General features: G+C 37.1%; 1 protein-coding gene across 1 annotated transcript in view; it reads left to right on the top strand.

Annotated features, from left to right (window-relative positions):
• Window positions 1-20,287, top strand: part of LOC150079049 (meckelin) — an 860,544-nt gene that overhangs the window by 476,459 nt on the left and 363,798 nt on the right. The window contains exon 15 of the mRNA XM_090382499.1: window positions 12,166-12,280. Coding sequence (XP_090238625.1) covers window positions 12,166-12,280 — 115 coding nt within the window. The remainder of the gene's footprint in view (window positions 1-12,165; window positions 12,281-20,287) is intronic.

Genomic DNA, 20,287 nt, shown 5'->3' with positions numbered 1-20,287 from the left:
TTTCATCATTGTTTTTCCTTCTGCTTGTAAATTTGCTGATATTAGCCATTTCCTAAAAAGGGTGACAAATCCCTTCCATCCAATTATCGGCCCATTGCCCTTACTTGTACTCTTTCTAAAATAATGGAGAACTTTATTAACTGCCAACTCCTAACCTATCTAGAAACCTGCCATCTGATCAATGATTGCCAGTATGAATTCCAGCAGTGTTGAAATCCACCCTGGTGATATGCTGGCTCATGTTGCCCATCTACAACAAATTCAATGTTAAAGTTTGACTAAACTCAAGCAGTTGCTCTTGACATTTCAAAGGCTTTTTATCGTGTTTGGCATAAAGGACACCTAAATAAACCTTCATCTTATGGGTTACCAACCAATTTTTGTAATTGGATATCCAGCTCTCTCTCTCTCTCGGCCCGGGTGCCAAGCGTTATTGTGATCGAGTGATTCTTTGAGCACTTTACAGAGTGTCTTCTCAGTGCGATAGATCTTGTTAATTTTCGAAAGTTTTTCTTACGTTTAAGGTAATTTACCATTAACTTATTCTTACGATTTGTAAGTAAGTTTAAGAAAGGGAAACCACCTTTCTTTTCTTTTCCTTAAAACGAACAAACTAACTTACACCGCTTGGTCACTCTAGCGGCACTGCCCCTGCCTCCCCGTGGCGGGGCCAGTAACCTTGGCAGAAAAGGTTCTCTGCCAAGGGCTAAAAGGAGCTAACATGGATCACGAAGTCCGTAATCCATCTGTTGAGCCTCATGCCTCAACTTATTCAAGGACAGATCAAACTGACTTTGACAGTTCCCATCCCAAGAGACAAAGAACAGAAGGATCCAAAAAGGAAACACCACTGTTTCTTATTATACATTCTCAAACAAGTCAACAAGTAGGTGCACTTTCTCCATTTCTTATCCAGAAATGTCTCAAGAATGCTGCTGGGCCACCTAAAATGGTGAAAAGACTCCGCTCTGGAGATCTACTTATAGAGACAATGAATAGCAGGCACTCTGAAGCCCTGCAAAGAATTTCAAAATTCGCGAATATTCCTGTCACAGTAACTCCACATTCCACCTTAAATTCATCCAAAGGAGTGCTGTCTGAATGGGACTTAATAAATGTTACCGAAGAGGAATTAGTCCAAGAGCTACAAGACCAAAAAGTTGTACAGGCAAAGCAAATTAAAATCAAGAAAGACAGTGAATTAGTTCCCACTCGCAGTGTTATACTGACCTTTTCTACACCAATCCTTCCAGCTACAGTTAAGGCTGGATATCTGAACTGCCATATTCGACCTTATATCCCCAATCCTCTCAGGTGCTTCAAGTGCCAAAAATTTGGCCATGCTCAAACAGTGTGCCCCAACTGTGGATCTAAGGAACACACACAAACAGACTGCCCAGCACAAACATCAGTATGTCCAAACTGTAACGGTAACCATCCAGCTTACTCGAAAATCTGTGAAACCTGGAAAACTGGAAAGAAGATTCAAAAGTACAAAATAGAAAACAAAGTGACTTACCAAGAAGCAAGGAAACAAGTTTTACTCTCAGTACCGAAACTCACATATGCAGCCGCAACACAAAAACACAAATCGGAAGGAACTCAAACTGAAGTGTCCATACCACCAGCTACATCCATTTCCGACTGGGCATGAGCTGTCCTAGCGAGTCCGCTGGAGTCCCCTAAAGAACATGTAAAAGACCAAGCAAATAATACTCCAGTCACCGTACCACCAACTATTACTCCATCACACTCAGATACTGAGAGTAGGAGAAATATTAAACCTCAAAAGATTCTAACCGTAGATATGGAAATCGATGACAAAATTCATAACGATGAAACAGTTTTAGAAATACATGCTGAAGAAGACATGGATACTGCACGACCCACTTTCCCGAGAAAAGATAAAATAAAATTGGAACGCCATAAACAGATTGGATCTAAAAAACAGTCAGAAACACCTACTTCAAAAACTAAATAATGGATCAGTTGATTCAATGGAATTGTAGAAGCCTCCGTAGCAACATAGACGATATTCACGATTTGATAAATCAGCATCATCCAGTAGGCATCTGTCTACAAGAAAAGAATCTTTCTCCGGAAGTGACACTTTCAGTTAAAAACTATACAATATTCAGGCATGACAGGATCTCCCGCATGGTGGTGTAGCTATACTGATTGATAGTAAAATCCCTTCCAGACGTATACCCCTACAAACCACTTTAGAAGTTGTTGCAGTACGCCTTGCTCTTGATAAAATGCTTACACTTGTATCAATATATATCTCACCAAATCAGAACTGCTCGATAACTGAACTAAATGACCTTATCCTACAACTACCCTCTCCGTTCTGCCTGTTGGGCGATTTTAATGCGCATCACCAGTTATGGGGATCTTTACAGACAGACAGACAATCGGGGACGCACGATAGAGGCTTTTCTTGTAAAGAATAATCTCACTCTGCTTAACACAGGCTCCCACACCTATGTCCATTTTCCAACAGGCTCAACCTCTGCTATAGACCTGTCGATATGCTCATCCACATTATTTACAGACTTCGATTGAAGAGTCTCAGAGAACCCATTAAATAGTGATCATTTTCCTATAATCTGTAAGCTCTGCACAAGGACAAACTTACCAGTAAGCAGTCGATCTAAATGGAAATTCTCAAAAGCTGACTGGAATAAATATGCATCTAGTATTACACTAGAGGATGATATTATCCAACATCACTCCATTGATAACGCCGTTAAACATATCCAGAACAAATGTTGACAGCTGCTGCTACTACCATTCCTCGAACTTCAAATAAAGGATCCAAACACAAAAACTATTGGTGGAATTCAGCATGTAACACTGCTAAGAGAGAGAAGAACAAGGCGTGGAATCAGTTTCGAAAGAATCCAACCACTGCTAATCTCATTATATACAAGAAACTAAAAGCCCATGCCCGCTACACCCGGCGAAAAGCTAAAAAGGAATCTTGGATTCGTTTTGCTTCATCTGTCACTAAAGACACAAGTGCAGGACTAATCTGGCTGAAAATAAGATGCCTTACTGGTAAGTTTCCATCAATTCCTTCCCCAATCATCGTCTATAAAGGATTTTTTTTTTTTTTTAGGAGCATTAGCAACTAAGGCCATATTGCTCCGGGATATGCGGTGGTCATTCCCTGAATGACCTTTCCGCATCCTCCGTATTTGGTGGTGACGGGCTCGAACCCCGGTCTAATCAAGAAGCGTATGCTACGCACTGCTGCTCCTTCCCACCTGGCTACGGAGGCGCCCTATAAAGGACAGGAGATAACCCTTCCAGAGGATATTGCAAACATCCTCGCGGAATCTTTTGCTCACCATTCTGCCTCAACCGCATATGATCCAACTTTCCTAAAAACCAAAACAATAACTGAAAAATATAAAATAAATTTCGGAACGAAGTCAGCCCTCTCTTACAATAAACCACTAACCATGTATGAATTAGAAGAATCCTTAAAAAATTCAGCCAATAGTGCACCTGGTCCAGACGGCATATATTACCTAATGTTAAAGAATCTAAATGAGGGCACACGTTACTCCATCCTAAAACTTTTCAATCGAATATGTGTTGCAAATTATTTTCCTATTTCCTTGAGACATTCTGTTGTTCTACCCATTCCAAAACCAGGAAAAGACTGATCAGACCCACATAATTATAGACCAATCTCACTTACTAGCTGTCTGGGTAAGACTCTTGAAAAAATGGTACACAGTCGCCTCACCTGGTATCTTGACACTCAAACTACTATGAACAACGATCAGTTTGGATTTTGTAAAAACAGGTCTACTCTAGATCTTATGATTAAGGCTGAGGCAAATGTGCGAAATGCATTCATAAAGAACGAACATTTGGTCATGGTGAGCTTAGATATAGAGAAAGCTTTTGAAACCACGTGGCGTCATGGCATCCTTCGTGACTTACATGCCCTAGGACTAAGGGGGCATTTACCATCATTAATTCAGAGCTTTCTCGAATATCGAACCTTTCAGGTTCGTTTTCAAAGTTCACTCTTGAAAATCTGCATACAGGAGGAAGGAGTCCCACAAGGGTCAGTCCTCAGTGCCACACTCTTCGCAGTTAGAATACACACTCTAACAACAGCCATCCCGAATTCAGTAGAAACTTATCTTTATGCTGACGATCTCACTATATCCAGTCACTCGCAAAATATGTTCTCCATTGGAAGGAAACTCCAACTGTCAATAAACAAAACGCAATCATGGATGTTACAAAATGGCTACCGCCTCAGAAAACGTTTGCTATACACTTCTGCAAGAAACGAAAACTGCACCCTGATCCTGAATTGCGCCTGGGAAATCATGCTATTCCAGTCAATGACAATATTAAATTCCTAGGTTTAATATTGGACAAGAAATTAAACTTCCTGAAACACATACATCATGTACGAACTATTTGTTTGGAAAAAATGAATATCCTTAGAGTTCTTTCAGCAATATCCTGGGGAGCTGACCGATACTCCCTTCTTCACTTATATAAAACCATAATCCGATCCAGACTAGACTATGGTGCACCTGTATATGACTCAGCTAGAAAGTCAGCATTACAGTCCCTAAATACCATTCAACATAATGCACTTAGAATAGCTCTAGGTGCCTTCCGAACATCTCCAGTGCATAGTCTATATATTGACGCACATGAACCTCCATTATCCTTAAGGAGACAGATGCTGCTGCTGCTTACGTACGCTGCAAAACTTCGGACTATGCCCTCACATCCTATCTGTCCTTACCTCTTTAACCCGTCTTTCATAAATTTCTACAGGAATAAACCAAATGAAAATAAACCTGCTGGAATCAGATTGAAGTATGTTGCTCAGTATTGGAGTGTCCCACTCGACAATATCCACCAAGATACCGGAGAAATAGAGCCTCCATGGTCCACTTTTAAAACTTTGTGTGATGACTTTTTTCGAAAATGGGGAAAACAGGCGCTGAACAATGAAAATATACAGCAGCTACATTTAGCTCATGCATCAGCAAACAAACACTGTCTGCAAATATATACTGATGGATCCAAATCTGATACAGATGTGGGCGCTGCAGTAGTTCTTCCCACTTGTGCAATCTCTCAAAAACTTTTCCCAAGTTGCAGTATTTACACCGCTGAACTTCATGCAATAAAAATGGCTATCGAACACATCAAAAACAGGTCTAATGAAGAGATAATAATCTATACCGATTCCTTGAGTGCAGTAACCTCTTTACAACATAAATGTCCGAACTCTCACCCTATCCTGAAAGAAATCAGAGCAGAGTTAATTAATCTCACAGAGCATACATAACACAGACGTAAGATTCTGCTGGATTCCCGGTCATGCTGGAATACAGGGAAATGAAAAAGCAGATCAAGCAGCAAAAAATCCAATCAACCCAGTGTCTTCACTTGCCTCGATTCCTTATATGGACTGTAAACTCATCATAAAACAGTTATGTATTGACCAGTGGACATCAGTATGGCAGCAACAGACCCATAACAAACTTTTCCAAATAAAGCAAAAGCCACAATACTGGAAATCTAGTTCGCGATTAAACAGACGAGAAGAGGTTGTCCTTGCAAGGACACGCATTGGCCATTCCCATCTGACCCACCTCCATTTGTTAACAGGGGATCAACCTCCTCACTGTCGTCATTGTTCTGCCCTACTTACAGTGAAACACATTCTCCTCGAGTGTCCCTACAATCATGCTGCTCGACTATCAAATTTTAAATTGGTTTTAACTCAAAACAATTCATTAGAGATGAACCATATTCTTAGTGATGACGCAAATTTATCTGATTTATTTAATTTTTTAAAACAAATTCATTTATATGAACTTATCTGACATATGACTGGAAAAAAAAAAAAAAAATATATATATATATATATATCATTTGCAGAATTACTGTGACAGGCACAATTTGGCCTTAGTTGCCCTTGTGCCAATGAACTTCCATTAAACCAACCAACCTCTCTCTCTCTCTCACTCCCCCCCCTCAGTTTAGTTGTTGGTAGGCGGCTAACCTCTCTACTAATCCATGTGTTTCCCCCAGGTTCATTTCTTTCTTCCCTCCTTTCTTCTTGAATATTAATGGCCTTTTTCCATTGAACTGAAATCCCATCCATAATTTTGATGAAGATAGCACATTGCATTCCACAAAGTTTGATAAAATTTTCCCTGCACAAATAGCTTTAACTTCTCAAATATCAACTACCGATTCCCTAAATGTTAATCTCCAGATAATTCTCCAGTGGGGCAAAGATAGCCGAGTTGATGTCAATCCTTTTAAAACTCAGTCCGGTCTTATATATAGCAAAAAAGGATTCTTCTGCTTCTATGCTTATCTTCGATTTGGGAATATTTTTCTCACCTCTGGGTCGGTACTCCCAAACCCCTCTCAAATTTCTAGATTCCATTCAAAGGAGTTAGATTAATTAATGACCCATCCCTAAAAAAGTCTCTCCATCGTCTGTTTCATAGGCATTCTGTTTCTGCTGCATGCCTTTTGATGTGAAAACATATATGGCAGCACTGGAGTAAAATCGATTGGTAATGAAATTTTCTTATGGAAATTATATAATACATGTCACTTCCTATTAGGTAGCTGTTATAATTTAAGTAAATTAGCATTAAGTTAGCATATTTTATATTTTAAGTTATTTTTTTATTTTAAGTTAGCAAATTTTAGGTTAGTATTACGTAAGGAAGTAAGTAAATTTCAAATAAACCGTTTAAAAAAGGCCTTCGTAGCCAAGTGGTCAGGAAGGAGTGCAGTAGCACATGCTTTTTGACTGCTAAATATGGTCGATCTGCCAACCCACACTGGACCAGCATGGCAGATTATGGTCTATTTCCCTCAGCATAGGCGCCTCTGTAGCCAGGTGGGAAGGAGCAGCAGTGCGTAGCACACGCTTCTTGATTAGACCGGGGTTCGAGCCCGTCACCACCAAATACGGAGAATGTGGAAAGGTCAGGAAATGACCACCGCATATCCCGGAGCAATATGGCCTTAGTTGCTAATGCTCCTAAAAACCAAATAACAAACAAACGAACAAAACCCTCAGTATGAATTGTTGAGGAGGCTTCCATCCTGCAGTGGGTTGATAATGGCTGCAGTTTACCTTTATATTTTAAATGACGTAACTTCCTAAGTGGCGCTAATGATGCTAACTCAGTTACTAACGTTGATTTTGTAGAGTAAGCAGCGGGTAGTAAATTATGCAAGAATAAAAGTTTCAAAGCCACCAATGAAGCCTCCCCTGTTGAAAAGGAATGAGTTCAAAAACATAGAGAATGAAAAAAATTCTAACTTTAATAAAATCTGCTTCTCAAGATTCTAATCAACATAAACTTTCTAAGTAGCATTAAGTAAGTAAGTTAGTTTCAACTAAACCGTTTAAAAATTTAAGCGGTTTTTATTCAAGAACGCAAGAAAAAAAAATCAAATTATTATATTAGGGTTATCCATAATTGATTATATAAACCCGTATTTGTGTCTGTAAATAGCGTGTGTCCTCTGGCCGATTTGCCTGTTTTGCTGGACAAAAAAACCCCAGCAAGTTTTTTTTGTCCAGCAAGAAAAAACTTGCTATCTATGCCTGAGACCGACTAACTCCACCACGGCGTCATCGACAGGATCCAAATCCAAGCATTTTCTACCCTGTGTGGGGAGGACAGTGATGATACCACTGTTCTACTCTCACAGACTCATGAATGCAACAAAAAAAACAATCACTTCTTGCAGTAGTTTTTGGTTATGATGTCATACTAGTCTACAAATGGATTTCTCTAACTATTGAATTGTAAAAATACCAAATCCAATTTCACACTGTACAAATTGCAAATCCGCCCTAACATGGAATATTTTATAAAAATATTTTATATATCTATAAGAGTATTTCAAAGATGGCTGAAACTCCAGCTGAGCGAAATCGGGAAAAGTATGCAAGAATAAAAGCTTCGAAGCCACCAAAGAAGCTTCCCATGTCGACAAAAGAACTGAGTTCAAAAACATAAAGAACAAAAAAAAAAGCTGAGTTTAATACAAGATGCTGGACTGTTGACATCACGAAATGTATATTCAAGAACTTCCTGAAGATTTTGATCCAGAAGATTTGAGTTCAAATGAATTACCTGAGGGTTTTTAATTGATTCCTGAACTGGCTAGATAGAGTATACTGCAACAACCAGCTTTGATTGCATCATCCAAAAAGAAACAAAATCATATTTCAGCTAAATTGCCTGTTTTAGATTCTCCACAGGTCTCAACAGTAGTCGAGCATGAAATCATTTACAAGACTCCTATAAAGAATTTGCACCACAGTTTCTGAAAAATACATTTGGAGCTGTTAGTGATATCTGCGATCAATTATGGTATGAAAATAATGTAAAATTGCACTCCAGGAAGTTACCCGTTACTTCTAGAATTTACAACTGCAGACGTAATGACTATGAAGGCCTTGTAATACTTTTTGAGCATCTTTCAAAAATGATTCTATTTTTTGTGTATTTTAAACATTAATTTTAAAAAATTAGTGTTTAAAATACACAAATCGTCCAAGCCAAGGATGTTTTCACATAAAATAAAACATTTCATGCTTACAGGGCACACACGCTGCCTTTTTTTTTTAGATACTTCCATGGGCACAGTTCTGAATTGGATTCTATAATTTTCGCTCTCTCTATCTCTTCCAAACCAGTCCAAACACTTGCCGCAACCAGTTAGAATCTTTTTACATGACCACCGCATATCCTCGGAGCAATATGGCCTTAGTTGCTAATGCTCCTGAAAACCAAATAACAACAATCTTTTACTGTCCAACTTGAAACTCGCAGAACTTTTCTTCCTCGTTTACTCCTTGAACCTTAATTTTCTGGAATAACCTCCCTTTATACGTATTCCTTGAAAATTGCAATCTTTAGAAATTCAAGTCTAATGTCAACAATATCTTCTTTTTCCTTCTCAGCCTTCAACCTATGCATAGTACTTAGTACTGTAAGTTCTAATACCTCTCATGCTTGGGGTATTCATAAAAAATAATAATAATAATAAAGTGGAAAAGGAGCAAGCTCAGGAACACAGGTTTTGGGAACAAGTAGTGAAATACAATCAGGATGATCTGGAACTTTCTTGGCATTACATTTGTTCAGAATTCTTCTAACATCCTTCTTTTGAAACCACAGGAGGCATTGAGTTGAGTATGACTAGAGGTGGTTTACCAAGGTTGTCTTTACAAGTGTTATGACCAAACTTTTGGGAAGTTTAGGTCTTTTCGCAGATAACTTTTTTCTATTAATTTGACTATTCGTGAAACATTCAGTAGATAAAGTAAAAGTAGTGGGGAGCATTTATGTGTTAATGAAACTTATGGATACGATTTACACACAGCAAGACTATACCCAGCTCCCTGACATAATGTGGCCTCAACATTGCGCCCCCCCCACATACACATTACTTGGGTTCTCTCCGATCAATCACCAGCTGACCGAGTAGAGGCAGCAAGGTTATATCCTAGCTCATCTGGATGCATCCTAGAGGTTTTCCAATGGACTTTTTAGTGGCCAGCCTGTAATATCCTTTTAGAGATGTGCCTTTAAAATGTAAGGAATATTAGATCTCACAATGATGCCATCATAACTTGAAATGATATCACTCATACTTTGATGCAAATGTTAGAAATTTGCTAGAGCTTAGATCTAGAAAGTGAATCTTAGATCTTTCTCCCCCTTTTATCCTCCATTAAGCAAATTGAGATGATTAGATTCACTTATATCTAGTATTGCCTTGTGACACAGCGGGGTTGGCATACTGCTGTGTGGTTGGATAGCATAGCCAACCCCTGCTTACCTGTTTACACTTTGGTGGTCGCCTATAGTATATCAGGTGCAGTGTTTCCGAATTTGCACATCAGAATTTACCCAATGCACCTGAGTATACAGCAACAACCAGATTTTGTTAAAATTCTGTCTGCTTGACTTGCAAAATGGGGTTTGAATGTCATTTCCATCAGCATTTTACTTCAGTGTGATGGACCTCAAAGATATTCATTTTATATCTTTGTAAATTTTTGTGTTTTATCAATTTTATCAATATTTGGTTTAAAATGTACAGTGTGTATAGTCAGTAAAGCCAACCCAGTGAGTGAGATAATGCCAATGACTCTAGTATGGCAATGATTAAACTTTCTATTTTTTGTTTCCACTCTAACTGAATCTTCATCATATAATTCATATTTTGATAAAATTAATTTTCAGATTCATACATTATAAAAAGTAACTTTTTAATATTTATGTAATTTTTAGTATAAAGTGTAATTTTTCATTATTTATTTAAATATGTACAGTAAACCCCCGCTATTCGTGGTATCTGTATTCGTGGTTTCGCGTATTCGCGGTCGCTGATTTAATATAAAATGAAACCTAAAAAAATTGAATTTTAAATCGCCGTGAACATTTTCCGTCAAAAAAAAACATGGGCGTGGCTAAAATTATCTTTCCCGGTCAAAACAGCTTTCAGTGGGTGTGGGGAGAGGGGTGACAGAATCGCGAGCGTTTCTCACTAATCCTTGTTCAGTATGTGCTATGCGCTTGTCATGGAAGAATTCGTGGTTTGCTTTTAATTTATATGCTTATAAATTGAATGAATTTATCAATTTAAAAATTGATATGCTTACAAAAGCGAAAAATATACCGTTTTGCAGTGTGTTAGTGAAAACATTTTTTCAAGTGTGTTAACGGAAGAAAGTGACGTTATTGTGGACAAATTCTTTTCTAACCCCTACAAAAATATCGCTACGAATAACAAGGGAATTGTGAAAAGATCAAAAAATGTGATGACATTAGCGAATAAAATTCAGTTATTAAACAAAATTTCTAATGATGAAAGTGTCTCCTCAGTGGCAAAACATTATAAAATCAATGAGTCAACAGTACGATCAATCAATAAATCGGAAGAAAAATCCACCGTAGTGTCCATGAAAACGCGTTAATTGCTTCAAAATTTGCTCTGTAACTCGTGATGTTAAATTAGAAAAAATGGAAAAAGCTTTAAATCTGTGGATAGAAAGAGCGAACACAAAATAAAATTCTGTTAAGTTCACTCATCATTCGTGAAAAGGCAAAACTCCTTTATCAACATTTTAGCGAAACTGGTGATAGCAGTGGCTGGATAAGTTTTTCAGATAGCAAAGGCTCTGGTTTGAAATTTCTAATAAATATTACATTTAATATTAAATTGTTTCTTATTTTCATTTCGATGCCATATGCTTGCATTTCACTATGTACTGTCTATGTACATAGTCATATTATGAAGGTACATATAATACATACATAGACAAAATTTTAGACTAGTTTTTCTTATATATTTCATACTTTGGAACGGAACCCCTTTATTACTATGGGAGCCATAACTCAGTATTCGCGTTTTCGGCATTCGCAACATTTTTCAGGAACGTAACCCCCGCTATTCGCGGGGGTTTACTGTAAAATGCAAGAGAAACGAAAGATAAGTAATAGATTAAATTTTGTCCAAATGATTATAATATGTTAGAAGGATAATAAAGTTTATAGTGAGAATTTTGGAATGTTCTAAGGATAGATAATTGAATATAGTAAGAATATTTGAATGTTCTAAGGATAGATAATTGAATATAGTGTTTGTATTTATGAAGAATTGTTAGTTAGTTAGTTAGTTAGTTATTTATTTGGTTTTTAGGAGCATTAGCAACTAAGGCCATATTGCTCCGGGATATGCGGTGGTCATTCCTTGACCTTTCCGCATCCTCCGTATTTGGTGGTGACGGGCTCGAACCCCGGTCTAATGAAGAATTGTTGGTCCAACTGAAAGACTAATAACAAATAGAGACTTTAGGAAAGTTAAGATTGGTCTTCAGTGTATTGTAACAGAATGGCGAGAACACAGAGTATAATGATGAAAATAGCATATTGATTGTTAATATAAGAATAATATATGCAAGGTATCCTTGACTTAACCTTGTATGCATATTACATGTTTTTTTATTCAATTGTATATTTTGTTGTATATACATATGTAAATAAACTTTGTTTATTAATTTGTGAGTTTGTTATAATAAGATGTCTTTATAATCCACGTTTATATTTTTATCTTTAGGATCTCACTCTGGAAAGAAAAGGAGTCTAGAAGTGGTGCTATTCATCCTCCACTCCTAATTCTCACTTATGCTGAAGTTCCCATTGATGATTATATAAATAATTTAAAAGTCCCAGTATGTTCTGTATAAATAAGTATTTTGCACATTTAGTCAGATCATTTTACTTTAAAAATAGTATTAGAATAAAAATGACTTTTAGATAAATTTAATGTGTGCTTAACCCATTCTAGTCATGCTGGAGCTGAAAAATTGATTCGCCATTAATTAATAGACCATTTCTTTTTATTATTATTATTATTATTAATTTTACCTTTCACCTCAAATTTCTGCTTTTTGTTTGAGCAAAATGTAAATAAATATGTAAATGTAAAACATAAATAAATAAATATGTTTCTTATATGTTCCTTGCACAGTGCTAAGCCCATTTCTGTGAAAACATATTTGTCCTCGAGGTGTGTCGCAGAATCTTCTCTGTATGACTTGCTTCAGATTTCTATACTTGGCAGTCTAAAACACAAGAACTGATATTCAGGTGCTACTCTTAAGTCAAGCAGGCTGAAGTTCGGTAAAGTCCAGCTGTTATTTGAAAATTTTATACTTGCACCTTCATGATGGTAGGACTGATAGCAACCCTGAATATCCCCCATGTGCAAGTTCAGGCACAATCACCTTATCTACTGGAAGTGGCCACTCAGGCATGAACCATTATAAGCAGGGGGTCACAGCGTTGCATGGCGTCCCACAGCCAGGTGGGCACGAGCAGCAGTGCGTAGCACATGCTTCTTGATTAGACTGATTAGACCAGTCGGAGGATGCGGAAAGGACCAAATACGGACGATGCGGAAAGGTCAGGGCATATGCGCATATCCCCGGAGCAATGGCCTTAGTTGCTAATGCTCCTAAAAACCAAATAACAAACAACACCATGGCATCTACATTAAATACAGGCATGCAGCCCTTTTGTGTAGCCAAATAGTATTCTGTGATAGATGACCCAATAGTTCACAAGACTGAACCTACAGGAAACTGATTCTCTAGAAGGCAACATCAGATAAGGTATAATCTTACTTCCTCTGCTGTTTAAGCTAATGACATTGGAGAGCCCAAATAGAGTGAAGAATTGAAGTCAGTGAATTGGGTATATTCTTGTATACCACATCTCAAATTTAATTAATTCATACATGCTTCTCCTCTGCTTTTAACTTATTAATAATTTCCTTAAAAACCAAATTAAATTGTTTTAAAAAATTGTAACAAAATAACAAATAAATAAATTCCTTGTTATTATTTTTTTTTAATGAAACAATATGCTTTACTGCAGGGAGTCATACTGGAACAAATAAATAAATAGGCTGTGTTAACTAAGAGTAACTAAGAGTAGAAACAGGTGCATATATACTTGCATGTACACCAATGCTAGGAGTATAGTTAATAAATTGATGAGCTTCAAGACATCATATTGTGGGGATATCAGAGATGTGGTGTTACACAGGCATAAGCAGTGCAGAATTGAAATTTGGAGAGTACTGAATTGTGCAAAGAAATAGAGTGGGCCAGTAAATGAGAATGTCTTATAATGGGGGATTTTAACTTTCCAGATATTGACTGGAACTTGTGGATTGGTCACTCGCACACTAGCAAGACTTTTGTGGATTTATAGGATGACTGTTTTCTACAGCAACATGTTCGAGAGGCAACCAGAGGGAGCAATACTCGTGATCTGATTATCAGCAGTGATTATTCATGCATTAAGAATTTGCAGATAAAGGAACCACTGGGTGATTGTGATCACAATGTGCTGATGTGGGAATAACTTAAAGGTGTAACTACCAACAAGGCTAAAGGGGAAGGACTTTTGCGACTTAATTTTGGAGGCTGCTAGGCTTTTCATTCCAACTAAGAAATACTGTTCAAGGTTTAGGCCTAAATGAATGTGAGATGAATTAATGAGACTCGTGGCAAAGAAGAAAAATGTATGGGATGCATATAAAGTATCAGGTGACACAGAAGTCTATGGCAGATATAAACTAGTCTGTAATCATGTCACAATGGAGGCAGGTTAGGCAAGCGAAGGCAGATTATGAGAAATCTTTGGCAAAGGATGCAAAGAGTTCTTTACTCATGATCAGGTAGTTGCTAAACTGAAAGAGTATTTTGCATCTACATTCACACATGAGGAGTTATTCAATGAGGGGAGGCCCAGAAGTTTATCAAACTCTAGAAGGGAAGGGATGAATCAGATTGGACAACTTAACATACATGGGTTGACTATTGATGATCATGCTTAGGTCGCTGATAAACTGAATGAGTATTTTGCCTCTACATTCACACATGAGGAGTTATTCAATGACGGGAGTGCCAGACGTTTATCAAACTCTAACAGGCAGCTAAGTGATTTTGTAATAACCGAGAGCAAAGTGGAGGAGAAATTGTTGAAGTCAACGTTAAAAAGACACCTGGGGTTAGATGGGATCTATCCAGTTATATTAAAGGAGGCAGCAAAGGAAGTAAACAAACCCTTAGCCATAATTATGAGAGCTGCCTTGGACTCAGGGGAGGTCTCCATGGACTGGAGGTATGCAATTCTATCACCAATTCACAAAGGGGGTTGAAAAGGTGACACAAGTAGCTAAAGACCTGTTAGTTTAACTTGTGTCTGTAGTTACTAACAGGAAATTGCAGACCTGTTAGTTTAACTTCTGTTCCAGGAAAATTAATAGAATCACTGGTTAAAGAAGCATTTCAGGATCATCTAGACAAGACTGCAGTAATAGTTAAGTCACAGCATGGGTTTGTTAAAGGGAGGTCTTGTCTGACCAATTCGATTGGATACTATGATCTGGTCACAAAGCAACTGAATGCCAAAAATAATTTTGATATCATATACTTGGATTTCAGGAAAGCTTTTGATACTGTTGCACATGGAATACTGCTGTACAAATTGGAGAGGTATGGCATTAAGGGTAATCAAATTGGTCAGACAAGACTTCCCCTTAACAAACCCATCCTGTGTTTGAGCTATAACTGAAGTCTTGTCTAGATGATCCTGCAGTGCTTCTTTAACCAGTGCCTCCATTAATTTCCCTGGAACAGAAGTTAAACTAACAGGTATGTAATTACTTGTGTCTCCCTTTGATCCTCCTTTGTGGATTGGGGTCACATTTGCATAATTTCAGTCCATAGATACCTCCCCTGAGTCCAAGGAAGCTCTCATAATTATGGCTAAGGGTTTGCTTACTTCCTTTGCTGCCTCCTTTAATATAACTGGGTAGATTCCCTCCACCCCAGGTACCTTGCTTTTGTTTATCTTCAACAATTTCTCCTCCACTTTACTCTCAGTTATTACAAGATTATCTAACTTACTGCCAGAGTTTAATACACCTCTGGCATTCCCCTCCCTGAATAACTCCTCAAGTGTGAATGTCGATGCAAAATATTCATTTAGTTTGTTAGCTACCTGAGCAGGATCATCAACTGTTGAACAATTGATAATAAGTGGACCAATTTGATTCCTCCCCTTCCTTCTAGAGTTTAAGCAAAACAGCAAAGAACTCTTTGCTGTTTTTCTTTGCATCCTTTGCCAAAGATTTCTCGTAATCTGCCTAACCTCCTTTGTGACTTGGTTACAGACCAGTTTATATCTATCATAGGCTTCTGTGTCACATGTTAATTTATATGTATCCCATGCATTTTTCTTCTCTGCCTCATGTCTAATTAGTTAATCTGACATCCATTTAGGCCTAAATCGTGAAAAATATTTTTTAGTTGATATGAAAATTCTAGTAGCTTCGAAGATTATTTCTTTGAATGCTTCCCATTTTGAATTTGCTGTTGGTAACATCATCAGTTGGTCCCACCATAGTCACCTTTACGAAAAGAAAAACCCTTCCCTTTACCCCTGATAGTAGTTACCTCTTTGAGTAAATCCCACTTCAGCACACTGTGATCACTATCACCTAGTGGTTCTTTTATCTGCAGATTCTTAATGCATGAAGAATCACTACTGATAATCAGATCAGGAGTATTACTCCCTCTAGTTACCTCCCGAATATGCTGCTGCTGTAGAAAACAATTATCCAATAAATCCACAAAACCTTCGTAGTGTGTGAGTGACCAACCCACAAATTCTAGTCCATCTCTGGGAAATTAAAATCGCCCATTATAAGACACTGATTTACTGGCCCACTCTATTTCTCTGCACAATTTCTCATTATACTCATCAGATTCATTAGGCCTATAACACACACCTACTCCCATTTTTCCTTTCCCAGTGCTTTTGTCACACCAAACAGACTCAACATTGCATTATCCACCAACATCAATTTGATGCACTTCCTTAGATTTTATGTGTTTCTTAACTAACAGCTAAGAAACATGTTTTCCTCTCTTCCTGTTCTGTCTATCCTTTCTGTACACATTGTTCTCCTTAAATTCCATTGCTGCACTGTTTAGGTCTGTGTGACACCACGTCTCTAATATCCCAACAACGTCTGCCTTTGATGTCTTGACTAGCACTTCTAGCTCATCAAATTTATTAACTATATTCCTAGCATTGGTGTACATGCAAGTATACATGCACCTGTTTCTACTCTTAGTTACCCTTTTTTTTTTTTTTTTTTTTTTTTTTATGAAAACCCCAAACACGAAAGGTATCAAAACCTATAGTACATAGTACCATGCATGGGTTGAAGGAGAAGTATGGGGGGAGGGGGATGCCGGAAACTTTGCTCTAAAGACTAAACATGGGTTTCACCACTTCAAGCCTCCAAATAAGCAAAGTGGTGGTATTTCACCGGTTGATGAAAGTCATCTACCACCTACCAATTTGCTGGGTATTCCTGCTATAACTAGTAGTGTCCCTAACATCTGTGATCTTAAAGGCTTTGATCCTTTACAGGATCAAAGCCTTTAAGATCACAAATTAAATCTGGTAAAAGAGGCTGCCAAACACCATGCAAGCATTCTTTTGTCACTTTGTTCCAAGCCTCCACAATTATGTAAATGCTATTCTTTATGTTGAATCACTTCCAAAAGTCCATAACTGTTGGTACATTTTCACCCTCCGTTGCTGCTATCAGCATCTTAAATGTGCATCTTGTGCAGTAGTGCTTAAAAGCAGCAAGCACTCTTTGTTCAAGTGGCTGGATAAGGATAATGTTAGGTTAGGGAGTAAAAACAGGATTTTTAAGTTTGGTGACAGTTCAGCAAGGTTTGGAGGGTGACTTGGTGCATTGTCCAAAACAATTAAAATCTTAAAATCCAAATTTTTTTTTTTTTTTGCAGTAGTCTGGAAACATCCTCAAATGCATCTAATAGAAGATCAGTGAAAATCTATCCTGTCATGCATTCTCTTCTGCTGCTCCTAAAGTAAACATCCAGTATAGACCTTATGAACCCTTTTAATGCTTGTGGATTGGCAGCATGATAAACAACAACAAGCTTCAGTTTCAAGTCGCCACTTACATTTGCTCCTAACATAACAGTCAATCTATCCTTAGCAGCCTTGAAGCCTGAAGCTCGTGCTTCCTCTCTTGAGATATATGTTTGTGATGGCATTTTTTTCCAATATTGTCCAGTTTCATAAAAGTTGAAAATTTGGTCCATTGTATCTTCCTCAACTATTTTTTTCTGTATCGTCAAAAATGCCTTTGCTGCTTCTTCATCTGCACTTGCAGCCTCACCTGCTAATTTCACATTATGGTAAACATGACATTTCCTGAAATTATTAAACCAGCCACTACTGACAGTAAAGGGGGGCACTTTCTTGAGGGTTTCTGCTTATTTCTGAGGTCTTCAAATATTGCTAATGCTTTTACTTTTATCATAAGCAAACTTGTTCCTGATCTTTTCTTTGTTTGATCTTCTATCCAAAGAGATAACAAATGTTCCATCTCTTCCAATCCTTTGTGTCTTGATATAATGGATTTTGTTACACTTTGAATTGTTCCTGCTATGAAACGTGCTTTTATTTTCTCTGCATTATTTATAATTGTTCTCAGCATTGCCTCATTTAGGCCTGTAGCATGCACAATTTCACATGATTTTTCATTCCGCTCAAAGCATTTCACAATTTAATATTTTTCCCTCTGTTGATATTGCTTTTCTTTTTCTCTCTGAACCTGTAGTTTTTTCACCAGGATGTTTCCTTTTCACACTTTTTCAAGTATTTTACTCATTTTTAGGGAATAGAGCACAAGTATAAAAAGAACAAAAATGAGGAGGTAAGCTTGATACACATAAACAGCAAAGTATGCATGTAGCAACTGAATAAACAATGCACTAAAGGCAGAAATACACTATCACCTCATGTGAGTTCACACACTCACATTTTACTAAAGCACATTTTTGAAGGTCACTACGATAAAATAATAAAAAAAAAATTGCAGTTTCTGGTTAATTGGGGAGCCTCCTGCTAGTGGAATCTGTTATAAACAGGTAGTAAACTCGATCTAATTGCATTTGATGAAAACATTAAACGATAATACCAATAACTGGGATTCTGTGGGTTTTTACGTATTATGGTGAAATGTTGTTTCCTCTTCCATGAAATCTTCAATCATATAAAAAAATATATAAATTTTCAGAATCTTCTCTTCATTCCTATTGTTTCAGTTGGGGCAATTCCACTGCGGTCGACTGCCATTTCTTGTAAACACAAAGGCGAATCGTGAATAAACAAATTGGGTTCATATTACATGTGACATCGTTCCCCTATTAAACCCACTACAAATTCATGTAGTGTAAACACATGTTATGAGGACTGACTGTACTTGTTGATATTGACTTGAATTTCTATAGATTGTGATTTTCAGGAAATATGTATGAAAGAACATTATTCCAGAAAATGGAAGTTGAATGAATAAATGAGGAAGAAGAAAAGTTGGTTCTGTGAGTTTGAAGTTGGATTGTAAAAGGATGTTAACTGGTTGTGCTACGTGTTCAGACTGCTTTGAAAGAGAGAGCAGGAATTATAGCAGCCAATTCAGAACAATGCTGCTTAAGTATCTATAGTAAAGGTATACAGCAGAAACAGAACATTTGTGAGACAGAGATTGGAGAGACTATGTTAGAGATGAGTCATTAATTAGCCTAACTGCCCTCCTGAATGGAGTCTATGCATCTGAGAGAGGTTTCTGGGGCACCGTCCCCAAAACCTCTCTATTCATTCTATCCATCACTATAGAAAACCCAGTTTTTTAGATGCAATACAAGATGTTTTCTTGGGGAAAATTCTGCTTGTCTTCCCAAAACCAGAAAAGGATCCACTAATCTTGAACAGTTACCATCCTATAGCTGTTATCCTATATGTGCAAATCCTGGAAAGAATGGCCAGTGATTGCCTTATGTAGCATTTGGAAGCTGACTTCCTTCAAACAAGAGTGCTTTGTGTCTTTTGTTATGGAAGAAGTATGTGAAAAAAATTTGGAGATTTGAATTTAAAAGATATTTAAACCTTAATTTAGGAACCACATTGCAGTTTTTATTTGAAACTTTTTTTTTTCAGATTTGTTATTTGTGAAATTTTAAAAACATTATTAAATGATATAATGATAAACCTTGAACAAAGTAAAATGTGATATGTTTAATTAAAACCAGCATGTGGGAATTTAACAATCAAAATTAGATTTCAGATTTGAATGAATAATACCTAACTCCACAATTTGGGAAAAAAAATTGACACTGTAGTGTTGAGAACCCTCCAGCCAGAAGTTTACTAAACCATTTGCAGATGCATTTTAAAACCAGCATCCAGTTTCTAAAAAAAAAAGATGAATTTAGAGCACTGACTACAACTACATTCATTCATGTAGAGATGAAAGGAAACTCTTTCTGCTATAATTGTTATATTCAAATATTTTTGCAAAAAGAATTATTTGGAATCAAATTCTTTTATGGTATTTTGTCAACTGCAGGTATCTCAGTGTTGTAACTGAAATGAAATCAAATTTCATAAATGTTCATTTTCCCCACATTCATTTTCAGTCGTGGATAGACTTTCTGCTCTCAATTAAGATTGAGTGCCAAGTCCTTGGCATTAAAGCTTGAGCTTATGGTCAACTTAGAAACAAATACATCTCCATATTTCTACCTAAGTTGCTAATACCTTTTTAATTATAGCCT

This window comes from Mastigoproctus giganteus, chromosome 10 (assembly GCF_048544385.1).
Source record: "Mastigoproctus giganteus isolate SK-2022 chromosome 10, ASM4854438v1, whole genome shotgun sequence".
In the NCBI taxonomy this organism is placed as follows: Eukaryota; Metazoa; Arthropoda; class Arachnida; order Uropygi; family Thelyphonidae; genus Mastigoproctus; species Mastigoproctus giganteus.
This window is presented reverse-complemented; position numbering and strand designations above follow the sequence as displayed.